The sequence below is a fragment of the Amphiura filiformis genome, chromosome 2 (assembly GCF_039555335.1).
Source record: "Amphiura filiformis chromosome 2, Afil_fr2py, whole genome shotgun sequence".
Lineage (NCBI taxonomy): Eukaryota > Metazoa > Echinodermata > Ophiuroidea > Amphilepidida > Amphiuridae > Amphiura > Amphiura filiformis.
This window is the reverse complement of record NC_092629.1, coordinates 28,538,514-28,551,951: the sequence shown is the minus strand read 5'-3', so window position 1 is coordinate 28,551,951 and position 13,438 is coordinate 28,538,514. Positions and strand designations below refer to the sequence as shown.

At 37.0% G+C, this 13,438-nt stretch overlaps 1 protein-coding gene across 1 annotated transcript in view; it reads left to right on the top strand.

Annotated features, from left to right (window-relative positions):
* The window catches only part of LOC140146060 (uncharacterized), a 95,528-nt gene that overhangs the window by 7,134 nt on the left and 74,956 nt on the right, over positions 1-13,438 (top strand). Inside the window, exon 2 of the mRNA XM_072167803.1 lies at positions 9,855-9,929. Within this exon, the coding sequence (XP_072023904.1) occupies positions 9,855-9,929 (75 nt within the window). The remainder of the gene's footprint in view (positions 1-9,854; positions 9,930-13,438) is intronic.

The following is a 13,438-nucleotide window of genomic DNA, read 5'->3' as shown; positions in this document are numbered from 1 at the left end:
ACAGATTCATTTAGCAACAAGTTGTTACTAACGACAAGTTTAAATTCAATTGGAATGAATGATGACGAAAGTCATTAGTAACAACTACTTAAATTCTGCTATTTCTTATTTTGTGTGACAAACCCAGAAATATTACTCACGGTGCCTATGTGTTTATGAACCTGTATCTCCATACTGTTAGAAAAAAGTTCTACTGCATATAGAACCTAAAACGGTTCTTTCTTTTAAGAACCTTTTAGGTTCTTTAAAGCTGCCCTGTGTGTAGAGTCTTTTAATTCTTTAAATATAGTTCTTATTCTATAAAGAATTAAAATGAAGACAAAGAACTATTTTAGACATGAAAAGGGTTATGTGAAGGACAGAAAAAAAACGGGTTATTGCAATTACCTAGAACCCTTAGCTCTCCTGTCTCATCATGGTTGTCCTCAGTGACTTTTTGGACAAACGGACAAGAAGACAAGTGCTTATTTCAAACACTGAATGTAAGATCATAAAGCTTCTAATCCTGTAGCATTGAATTGTCAATCCTTGTTTTGGTGTAGCCTTTTGTTGACAGGTTGCAGTAAAACCTCTCAACTAGATTTAAAGTGCTATCTTCAGAAGATAGCATAATACTGCATGACTAGTGAATTACCCTTGTTCTGCAGCTTTATGTTGCCTTGAATACACAAAGATACATGGTATTTTATCCAATGCAGATCATCTATCTCAAGGTTTGTTCAGAATCAGTCTTTATATAATACTAGATTTCGCGGCTCTCGGGTCGGGCAGTTCTTGTAATAGGCCTATCTCTAATTGCCCAACACCTGTTACTAATATATCTGCCCTGACCTAACTACTATGATATAGGCCTAACACCTAGGCCTACGTCTTCCAAGGAGGATCCCGAAAATACCCCGAAATTAGTAAACGCAATAACGCCTAATATAACGGGTTATAATGCCTTACCATAACTGATTATTTTAATGTTAACCATTCTGGATGACCCGAAATAGTCATGTTCTACTGAAATAGGCCTATGCACGCGTTCCGTATTGAAATATGTGTTTAAAATAGGCCTATTGGTCCGATGAGATGCACCTGGTAGGCCTAGTCACACAGTTAGGCCTAATGCTTTCAGTTGCACACACTGCGCCCGTTGGTACTCAGCGAAAGCGATCCGCGTGCACGCGATAGCGCACGGACTCAGCGCAAGACGCAATATCGCGCGGACCCAGTGAAAGCGCGACGCGATAGCGCGCGGACGGACGGACACTCTGTAAATAGTATTAAGATAAGTCGTCGTTGGGCAGGAAAAACCTCATGAACTTGTTTTTAAAAACCAAACTGCCAACAGGTTACATAGGAGGTTTTGCTTTAAACATGTTCAGAGGCCAACAATGAAGTTCAGGTGCAAGATGTGATATCAAAAAGCTCCCTTGTGTGATTTGGTATTAATATTGTGATTGTATGCATTCAGATGTATCATCATTGCCTGTGAACTCTTCAAATATTAAGTTACCCTGAATAGTGCAGATGTAACCCAAACGCTAGGATCTCAACCATTCTCATAGATCAGGGCAAAGTTATTTAACCCCAATATGCTTTTACACTGTATGACCTCTAAATGAATTTGTAACAAAAATTCACACTCCACAATTTGAGGTCAAATTTTGTGCTATGGTTGGTAATAAAGATTATTGAACTTTGTCATTGGCAATGAGGTCATTTGGACTCAATTATGCCAGGAATACAAGATGATGGTGATATAAAATTACATTTGTACAACAATTTTCAATTGCTCTTCCAGTTGAAATCCATACACCCCCTATAGAAGACATTAAGAAGCCTTAAAATCTTCCACACAGGAAGTGTGAGTTTCAAATGGGGTTGGTTACATGTATGGGCGATTCCATTTGAAATTCACACTCCCTGTTTAAGAGATTCAGGTTATATCTTCCATAGGGGATGTATGGATTTCAACTGGAATAGCTCATGATAGCACCTGCTTTACCATGTTTACATTTGAAATTTGTAAAGTGCCTTGATTTATTCCACAGTTATCCAAATTTGACTTGCAGATCCCCAGTAGATGAGATCTTGGTGAATCTAGATTATGCAAATTTGATTCTGTAGCAGAGTATTATGGTTGTCATGGTAACCAAGGACTAACAATAACAAGTTCACCTGAATCAAGGTTGTTAAAGCTTCTACATGAATCATGTAACACACCTGCATCTGATAGTCTTTGTTGAACTTGGAATGATGGCCTTTTCTACTCAGTATTTTCCAGAAAATGTTGCAAATAAGGGGTCAAAATTACCCAGAAAATGTTGCAAATAGGGGGTCAAAATTACCCAGAAAAGATTTGCAAATAGGGGGTCAAAATTACCCAGAAAATGTTGCAAATAGATGGTCAAAATTACCCATTGTCAATGCACCTGGACATCTTATTTTGCCTCACTTTTTTAAAGGGGAGGCAGACCCCACCTCATTCTGCCTCTGATCAGAATATTTTTCCTACAGCGTGTTTCCACAGAAGACGTGCCATTCCACGCTTTTTTTATCCACCAGTTTTTTGGGTATAGAAATGCCGAAAACCGTTATCCTTCATGACGAAAACCGTTGTCCTTCATGTTGCCATTGAGAGCAAAAATTGTGTTTTCTTCAATGCACAGCTTTATACTGAAGACCCAAAAGTCCGGAGAGCAATTCCTGTGATGCGCAAAGCATAGTGAGGTCATGCTGTTACACAGAAAGTTGTTACCCTGCTTGTTTCCACAGCGAAGATCATCCACTTTGGTACGGCATGATCCACCTCAGGAGGTGGATCCACCTCCTGAGGTGAATCATGATGCAGGACAACAGATTAACTGAAAATCATACGACAACTGCACATTTCCACAGAGTTTGTTACCTGCCGTCGCACGGTATGGTGCGCTATGATTCAGAAAATGGCGCTCTGTAGAAACATGCAGTTAGACCTTGCATCTTAAATACAGTATGAGAGATGCATATCAAGGGAGTTGGTTTGAGAGTCTGTTACATGTAAATGTATAGCAGAATGATGCATATCAATATTTAACAGCAGTGCATTAAAAGGCTTGATGGAATAACAAATGAATGTGTGTGTCAGTGGATGGATGAAAAGGGTTCCATCAAAAGGTGGAGTTAAAGGCATGTTGCATCTGCCGGAAGTATCAAAATATATAGCTAATATTGGTTATTAGCAATGGAGATAATGTGACCAGTCATTAGTGCTGTCGCCGACATGCAAAGGATTCTGGGATGGGTCAGATATCTTCTGTGGTGATAGAGTAACTAAAAGTGTCACTCTTCACAAATAATTTTTTGTGTTTTGCCGATTTTGAACTACATGTTGCTTGGTTTGAAATTTGCGATTGAGTTTTCTTGCACAGACTGTTCATAAAAGAATATGTTTTTATTTTTTGCAGCAGCAAAAAAAGCATGAAAATAAGTTTTCCGCAAAATTTTCCACTTTTAGAGCAATGCTTGAGATTTGTTGGTTTTTATTTCTGACACATCACCGTAGTGACGTATTACTATGGTGAAATATTTAATACCATGGTGAATAGGCTGATATTATCATGGGTTTGATATCTGATTTTTTTTCAGGCTGTTTTGGGCCTTTTAAGGCCAAATTCACACGCTTTTTCAGTCAGTTTTGAAAAAAGCCATTTGCATGCTTGTGATATGAGATCAAGTGTGTCGTACCTGGTACGCATGAGAATGACCAAAAATGGCCTTTAAAAGGAAAGGTGTCTGTTATATCAATTAGGTAGGATGTGCAGACATAATCACAGGTACATGTATATCATTTGATAACATCACATGGCAAGCATACATACATTGTACATGTAGGTAGAGCCATATAATATATGTTAAAGCAGCGCTTAACATCTTTAGGATTTTTCTAGATGAAAATTGAATGTTCAACTAGTTGTAAACATGTAATTTGTTCATTTGGACTGATTTATAAGCTTTAGCATGCACAAATTCAATAATATCCAACAAGGAAAATATGATGATTTGGTCAGAAACCCACATACAGGCGTCAACATTGGGGGGATGATTGTGGACCAGCCCCCCTATCAAAATATTGGGGGATTTATCCCCCCCCAATCTACACCTATGGAAAACAAAGTGAGAGTATCAGCATCGTAAACAATCTCATTTAGCCATTAGCCATAAACTGGGATGGCTGGTTAGAATTGTGACGTAGATCCCTGTAACAGGTTTTTTTTTTAGATTTACTGTAAATTGAAGTAAAATCTCTGTGAGCTAGATGGAGCTCTGGAGTCAAGGTGCAGTGAAAGCCATGATTGCAATTCCTTAGCAATAATGCTCTAAGCCTAGAAATGCTTGCACACATGTATTTTTTGTGAGCTTTATAGATCATACTATGATCAGCTCTTAAGGGGAGCATTTTTCGGGTTTTGTTACTGTGCCCATCAGTAAAGTCCCAACTTATGCCTGCGTTAATTCACAAAAGTGTGGTCAATGCAAAGCGCAGTTCTTATAGGTGCTGCACCCAGCTGTGTGGAGTGTGGACTCCCGGTCCCCGCACTCCGTACATCCGTGGGTATTCATGCTTGTCGGTGAACTTTAAAAACACCCCCTTTTGCATCTCATTTCGCGAAGTTTTTATGGGAAAAACACCCTTTTTTAGCGATTTGCTAATTATTTGCCCTTCGACAATACCCCTATTTTCGCTAAAACGCGAACGATATTTCTAATATACCCTTTTCTGACAGAAACACGTAGGCTGCTCCATGAAAATACCCTTTTTTTCAATTTCGCGAACAAAAAACACCCTTTTTTGTGTGTTTCATGAATCGCATTTCTTCATCTGAAAACACCCCTATTTCGCGAAATTTTCGACGAGCATGAATACCCGCGGATGCAGGGAGTGCGGGGACCGGGTGTGGACTATTCTGTATCAATCCACAATGTTCTGAGTCCACCTATTAATATGAGTGGATCAGAGCAAAGTGATTTTAACCATAGACTGGCTTTCTAAGGCTGCCTTGGTCTGTTCTAACTTAAGAAATGTTCATTCTTGCTGATGTTTATTTCTGACTACATGTACTTAAGAAATAAAGGGTAATGCATGATCCTTTACACGAAAATAATGTGTCCGAGGCAGTAAAAACGTAAATAATGGGTGAGGCGCAGCCGAACCCATTATTTAAACGTTCTTACTGCCGAGGACACATTATTTGCGTGTAAAGGATAATGCTGCACCCTTTATTTCTATTCTATTACCACAAAATAGTGTGATTTAAAGAGAAAATATCAATTTTTTGCCCAAATATTTCAAGTTGTTTACCTCAAGGTAGAGCGCATACGGGTAGCCAAAGCGTATGCACATTCCAATAACACAACCTAACATTCCATTCTCCCTATAAGCAGGTATGCACATACAATAACACACCCCTGACATTCCATTCTCCCCTACATAAGCAGGTGTGCTGTGCGCTCTGCTGTGCGCTGTGATGATAGAAGAACATAAAGTTCGTTGCCCTTGACACTTTATCGCTAATTAATGGTCTGTCACGTGACGCGTTTCAACAAATCACAGTGCGCGATTTTGGATAATGGGTCGTGGGGGTAATAAAATACTGTATAAGTGGTAATTTTCACTTACAGTTATTTTCGCGATTTGGAGTGAGAGACACATTTTTGCGAAAGTTATTTTCGCGATTGCCCAGTCCTTCCCTATACTTGTAATACATTATTGCATACATTCGCGAGGTGTTATTTTCGCGGTTGGAGCTCTAATCGCGTAATTCACGAAAATAAAACCCTCGCGAAAATTACCACTTATACAGTATAAAGATATCACTGGAGACTCTGGAGTGAATATGCCATGCTACAAATAAGTAAAGTTCATACAGCGAAGAACACTGAAGCTTTGCAGTTTTTCATACATGCACACAAAGCGAGAAGAAAACGTGTGAAGATTATAAGATACCTTTTGTATGTAGCAAGAAGATAGATTAAATCGTAGCTGGGGAACTCAAAGAAAATTAAATTACAATAACCAAGTTAATTGCTTGCATTGTTTGGTGAAGGTTACTTGAGTACAGGTGAAGTTAGATATAATATTTTACCAGAGAAAATATCTTACACTTCCCACAATGCATTTCTCCCATTTTAATTTCCTGTACTGATTTGCTATCTATAGTCTGTCCACATAGAAGTACAAAGTAAATAGACCTCGGAAACTGGAGGTATGAGAATAATTATTTCAGTGCAATGCTTCTTTGGCGTGCCAACTGCTGCGCGATCTGTGCACCACGCTCTATACGCGTCGCGTCGCGCTCGCGTGTGACGCAAAGCATCGACCCCGATGCCGCAGATTTGGTGGACAGACTGTAGTGCAACATGGGTCGATAGTGACAAAAAGTACCTCGATGAACAGATCACATCCAGATCTTGCAATGTATGAGTTTATTTCTTGACTATCGACCCATGTTTAGCCAGTCTATTCTCAACATGAAAACAAAGGGAACATGTACACATTCAAAGTAATAGGAGTGTCATTTGCTGTAATAAAGTGGTAATAAAGGATTCTGGGAAGGGTGTTTGTGCATACACAGGATGACCTCTGAACAGCTCTGAATGTGTTGGGTACAAAAACTCATACTCCATCAATTTGATGTCATATTTTGAGCTATAATTGGTATGAGCAGTGTTGAACTGTGTCATTGGGAGTGCAACCATCTGGCTCATTGTGATCATTGTTATCAAATTTTCAATATCAAAAGTGATCAATTAGGCCACATTGAACAATTCTCGCTATTCACAATAAGAAGCGCCGCCAATCGTGATGTTTGCGATAAGGTCGACATCAATCGTGATGTATCATGCTATTAAAAGGAACACGTGACATATTTTTTAGTTTGTCAATAATCTGATTATATTAAATCGATAGAGAAAAAATTAATTGTGCACATTTCAAATCACATTATTAAGTATTATTGAGTATCGATTCGCGTGTAACACCTTTTATTTTGACAAACTAAAAAATATTGTCACATGTTCCTATGTAATAGCATGGTAATATTCAGTATTATGTGCGGACTTGATGTCGACACTTTTCCCATGATACATCACGATACATCGCAAATCCGCTACATGCTTTATTGTGAATAGCTAGAATTCTTAGTTTACTGTTGAATTTTTTTTTAAAGGCTCGAGGTATCTGTTAATTATTAATTACGGTACTTTTTATTTTCTTTATTTTGAAAAATGTGGTCACAGCCCAATATCAAAAGTACATTTTGGTACTGCAGATTTAATTATAATTGCAATTATGATTGATATTATACATTGATAATTATGCAGGGGTGTTCTTTGTGTGTTCAGCATTATACAATGTAAGAAAGTATCAAATTAATCAATTAACCCTAATGCCCTCGCTGTTTTTTGGCGAGGTAGAATGAAAGGAGGAAGGAAGAAAGAAAGAAGAAGAAGAGAAAACTTTTTTCTTGGGTGCGGTTTTGAACCCCAGACCCCTCGGGTGCCAGACACGTGCACAGGCCTACTATGCTACAGGGATGTAGCTTGCCCCGGCCAAGCTCAGTCTGTGACCATATGACTGTTCGCATGATGACGCAATAGCATCACATATGATACCTGCCTGTGTGAATCAATGACCATCAGACTAACATGTAATTGTATACAGAATATTGAACTACAGTAAACACAATGTCACTGGCCCTTATACAGGAAAGACAGGCAGGTTGCGGAATTTGATAACTTCCTCTATGTGTTATTGTTGGCCTTAGGTGACATCGGTTGAAAAGGTTTCAAGTATTAAGTCCAAAAGTGATATTTTTATAGCATGAATTTCAGTAGAAGTATCAGAAGAGTTTAAAGATGGGAGCCATGGACCCAACCTTAAAAAGCAAAAGGAATATTCATACTAGTCCCGTTTCAGGACTACAGCATATCCTATTTTCAAGAAATGCCCTTTGGAATGTTATGACATAGTCTATCAATGATTTGCTTCAAGTATAGCTTTTTAAAATGATTTTGACTCTTGGCTAGTCAATGTGCATTTCATCGGGTGCAGCTTCAAATAGTGAGCATCCTCAGAGTAGCTACTGAACATGCACATATTTAAAGACACTGCACAGATACGTACGCAAAACAGCTTCCTCAAAAAGCGTCGACGTCGCTGAGCGTAAACCTATGATATATTTTCAAATGAAAATACGAAAAAGTGCTCAACATAAATTTAAAAAGAACATGTTTTGAGATATTTTCTCAAAATATCAAAAGCTCTCTCAAGAACCACTGAACCAATATTTGTTTTGTCTTGTTTGTTCTCATTTTAATGCATTTTTCATGCTGATTCCAAATATGGTCATGAAAATGTACAATTCTGATATTTTTGAATTAAAAAAAAATTGAAACTTGTTGTCTGCAGCCAACACACCCATGGAGAGGGATAAAGATACATTTGTGATTGACACTTTTCTGCAAGATGTACATGTACATTTTTCTTATCAATTCAACAGACCTGTCCTTCACTTTTTAGCCACCTTGACAAATTGAAAAAAAAATTGAAATCTCACTCTGGAGATCACTGATGGTGTCTTAACATTTAAAATATAAAATTTGATTTTTGACTTTTTGAACTTAATCAGAATGAGATTGAGGAATACAGGAAGGCTAAGCATTGAGCTAGAGATGCCACAACTTCCTGAATACTGATATAGTTGGCCCTATTCAACTTCCTTGGTCTTCCTAACAAGGTCTGATTACTTTGATGTGATACAGGCCTCAATATCTAGGTTATGGTGGATTTACAGTTTGTTTCTAACACGATTTTGTTTGGGTTGGTCAAGCTAGTACATTGTAGATCCAGCTTCTAGGGGTGCCTAAATCTTAATTCAAAATTAAGTTTAAAAATTTTTTTTTTTAAAAACCTTAAAAAAACCCAGCATTCCGCATTCATTTTTAAAACTGCAATGCGATGTGTGTGATCCAATCATAGTTTATTATTTGTAAATATGCCGGTACAAATGCAGGTCATTAATTGACTGGAAAGTGTGTAATTGTTCCAATTTTGCACATAAATAACCCATGTTTGTATCGTTTCTGAACGCAATCACAGCAAGTTAGCCTGCATATTGAATGCACATTAAAGGCCTATTCAGTGATTTGCTCATCAGGACAATCATAAAAATCATCAAAATTCAGATTTTGATACCTTTGTCATTGTCATACATGTGGTAACATAGCCTGCTAGTGGTTAAGCCAAAAGTCATGTATGTAAGACGAAATAAGGCATTATACATGAAACTGTAATTTAGATACTGACAGTATCTAAATTAGCTACATTTCAATGGGACTTCTACTTCGTTAATTACTGCTGTTTTCTTTGTTTTTTGCCAGATATTTCATTTCATAAATATAGAAAAATTTTCAATAGACTTTTATAAAACAAATTTTGTTATTTTTAATCAAAGCAAATGTGTGACAATAATAACTTTGCACATCTGATTTCATGCAATGACCTCAAAATAGATAGCGAGATATGACCCAAGGAGTCATCAATTCAACTGAATGTCTGAAATTAATCTTGTTTTCTTATCAACTTGAACCTGTCAATAGAATCATTTTTGTTTTCTTCTTGTTTTACAGTACTTCAGATCAGTGCAGCACAAACATTACACATGCCAATAAATTTTTTAATGCATTTTCCTCCGCAAAAAAATGTGATTTGACCTGAGAAGTGGACCAATTCATATCAATTCACATCCAACTCCTCAAGTCTGAATCCCATTTGATTGTCAAGTGCCTGTCAATTTAATCCTATTTACTGTGTTTTTGTTTTGCAGTACTTGGGATCCATTGAGGTGAATGAATCAAGGGGCATGCACATTTGTGAGGAAGCAGCTAAACATTTACGATCCGTAAGTATACAATCAATGCCTTCAACCTCAAATATAAAGGAATTGTACAGAGATGCCATTTTCAGATTTTAGGGTTTTGCTTCTGTGTCTTAGCAGGAATATGAGACAGAGTTGCCTCATATCCCTGATATTAGTAAATAATAAAATGTAGCCTTAAGACTTTCCGAGGCATTTCAGGAAAACTCCATAGTTAACTGTTTTACGGAAAGTGGAAAAATCATACAGAATTGGCCATTTCGAAAAAGTATATTGAAAAAAACAAAACAAATAAAACAAGTACCGTGTTTATTTACCCATTAGTAGGCCCACAAAAATATTTCTAACTATACTAATGATCACCGCTGACTTGGAGGGCCGACTTCAGCGGCAAGAAATCCTGTAAGAACAGTGGTGTTTGTAGTTATTGGGTCCATTTTACTAAACTTTTAACCCTTCGTAACTCTAGTAACGTTCGTAAAGTTATGAATACCCAATACTGGATATAACTTTACGAAGGGTCCCTGTAGTAAATTGCTATTACTTATGAAGGGTACCGTTCATAAGCAAGATTAGAGAAAAGGAACTTACGACTCGTCATAAGTTATGAACAATTTAGAGACTTACGAATCTTCGTATAGTTTAGTGAAATGGACCCATGGTCATTTAAATTCTTGAAGCAAGTACATGTAATATGTTTAATAAAAAACAAAAATTGGAAAAATTGCCTTTCTATAAAGGGAATGTAACATCAATTTGACTTTAGTAAAACGGCAAACTTTGGTCTTTACATTTCAGTTTTTATCTAAATGTGAGAGTGCATATTGCTTAAAATTCAACAAAATGTATTTTATTACTTGAAATGAAATATAAAACTGGCAATAGTAAAAATATTGAAATCAAAAGAATTCTCACCACTTCTCCCACTTTTTCCAATCTTAACTTCTGTATTTGAATGAAATAAAAAGAAAAGAAATTACAATTGGATTAATTCTAGGAGATGTGCCTCACCTGACATAACAGGTAGTATCGCGATCTCTTGACTTAAGTGAACAAGAGCCCATTACAATATGGCATGTCAAGGCATGTGTATTGATCATTAATATTGGGAGATTTGGACCCTTTGAGGGCCACTTCTTGGATTGAATTGGTGAAATTCAAGTCAAGCCAACTCTCGCAATATCAGATGTCTCTCTCAAAATGTAAAAATTGACTCTTATTATGTTTTGGACACAGGAGAGTACATCACGTAGCATGTGGGCCCAATGCAGTGGCATTGATTTCTTTTTGACATTGTGGGGATGGGTTGAAAAAAACCCCTGAAGTATAGGAAATCAAGCACCTTTTGGGGACAGAATAAGTTTATGGTACAAATGAGCGTGAAGCACTCGACAAATGTTGCCATATTGTAGCTAAAATGGTGACATATGGTGCAAAAGTGGAACAAATTCATATAAAGAGCACAAAAATTTGCACTTTTTAGGCTAAAATGATCAAATATAAGGTTAAAAACCCACATACACATGTCAACATGGGGTGGGGTGCCCCTCTTATGAAAATATTGCTGGATTCCTCCCGCAGGATTTATGCCATGGCCCAATTACCAATCGTGTGTGGACCGTGGTAAGCTTTATTACGCAAGATAGTATGGAAAAAAAGAGCGTTATTAAAGGAGGGGCGTTTATTAGAGGATAAGGGCCTATGCAATTAATGAGTGACTTGCATTCCCTGATACCTACCTCTTTGGTTGTTAGTCTTTCTCAACAGATTTTTCTGTTGCAAAATTCATCATCTCATCCAGGGTTGCCAAACCTGCGATTTGGTACTAAGCCCAATTGGGTGACTTTTAACTATCTTCCCAGCAACTTTTTGACAATTTCCTGTCCCATAGAAACCAATGGTTAAGAAAACAATTGAGCGACTTTTCAACATTGGTTCCTGTGACTTCCGGTAGTTTCCTGTCCCATAGAAACCAATGGTTAAGAGAAAAATTGGGCGACTTTTGGATTATAAGACCAGTGATTTGGGCTGAAAAAATTGGTAATCCTGATCTCATCTGTGCTTAGGTAATATGATCCAACTCATATAAGAAACTAATATATTGGTGTTGTGATATGGGACGGCAATGTGTAATTTGATAACCAAGACATCTTGTCCAGATTCATGTATAGGAATAAGATTGTCTACGCAGTCAAGTGGTCTTAGAATCATGAAACACAGATATAAAGCATGATTTCCGTCCAATTTTATATTTTTTTATTCTTTGCCAAAAATTATTACATAATATTAGTAAGAACTGTCAAAAAATGCCAAAATAATGAAGTGGAAAACCACTTAGGCGCTTAACTGTGGAGCTCTATGGGGGAACTAGTGAATCAAACTGGGAACCCTTATTTTGTTATAAAACTTTCAATTTTACTGTAATTAAAGTATTTCAGGCTTTATGGTATTTTAGTACACCAGTGGGCATTACAATAATGCAAAAAGTATGGCTTAAATTTGCTCCCAATTGTATACATGTAGACTCAATTATGTACGTAAAATTCCTGAAATCTTGCATAAATTTGGATTGAAATGATGAGTTTACAGAAAAAAAGTGATCGACATAGATATGTGAGATTTTCTAGTTTCAGATCTGGGCCAATCAGGCTAAAGACAGCAATAATGAAGCTGAGATATAGGCAAAAAGAGAGGAGAAAAAAACATAAGCAAATGGATAGGCCTTAATAAAAGGTTCATAACTTTGCAACCAAGTATACATGTAGGTATTGAGTAAGTTAGTAATGGTGTAACTCATTTTTCAAAAATTCTGACTTTAGCCTGAGTGGATGAATAGTCACGCAATATGCTTGTATTAACTAAATATCATAATAATGTTTAAAGTTGAAAATTGATAGTAAGAAAGGTGCCTCAACTATCTGTGTATCAACTTGCATTTTGTATTCAACTATATGTGTAAATATCATCACAATTAATAAGTGAAAATTTCCGGAGGTATTACAAAAATCATTGCGTACATTCTTGAACCAACACCAGCCTCTCTGATCTCTGCGTGCATCCTTTTTGTGACATTGTCTTGTGCCTTGAAGTCTTAATTGATTGCAAAAAATTAATGAAATTAAACATTTTGAAGGTAAAAAAAAGACAGGAGTGTATGAGAGCAGAGGAGATATCGAACACTTCCCACAATGCATTTCTTCCATTCCAATTTTCTGTACTGATTTGCTATCTAGTGTAACATGGGTCGATAGTGACAAAAAGTACCACAATGAACAGAGCACATCCAGATCTTGCAAAGTATGTTTATTTCATGACTATTGACCCAGTCTATTTTGAACATGAAAACCTGTACAAAGTAATACAAGTGATCGCCCTTTGCTGTAAGGAGGTGATGCATCAAGTTGCAAAGGATTCTGGGAGGGGTAAGATCTTCTCTGGAGTGAGAGTGAAAAATTAATCAACATAACATTATGAGCTTACAGCCTTCCCACAATGCAATGGTGATTGTGCTGAATCACACAGAACCTTTCTAT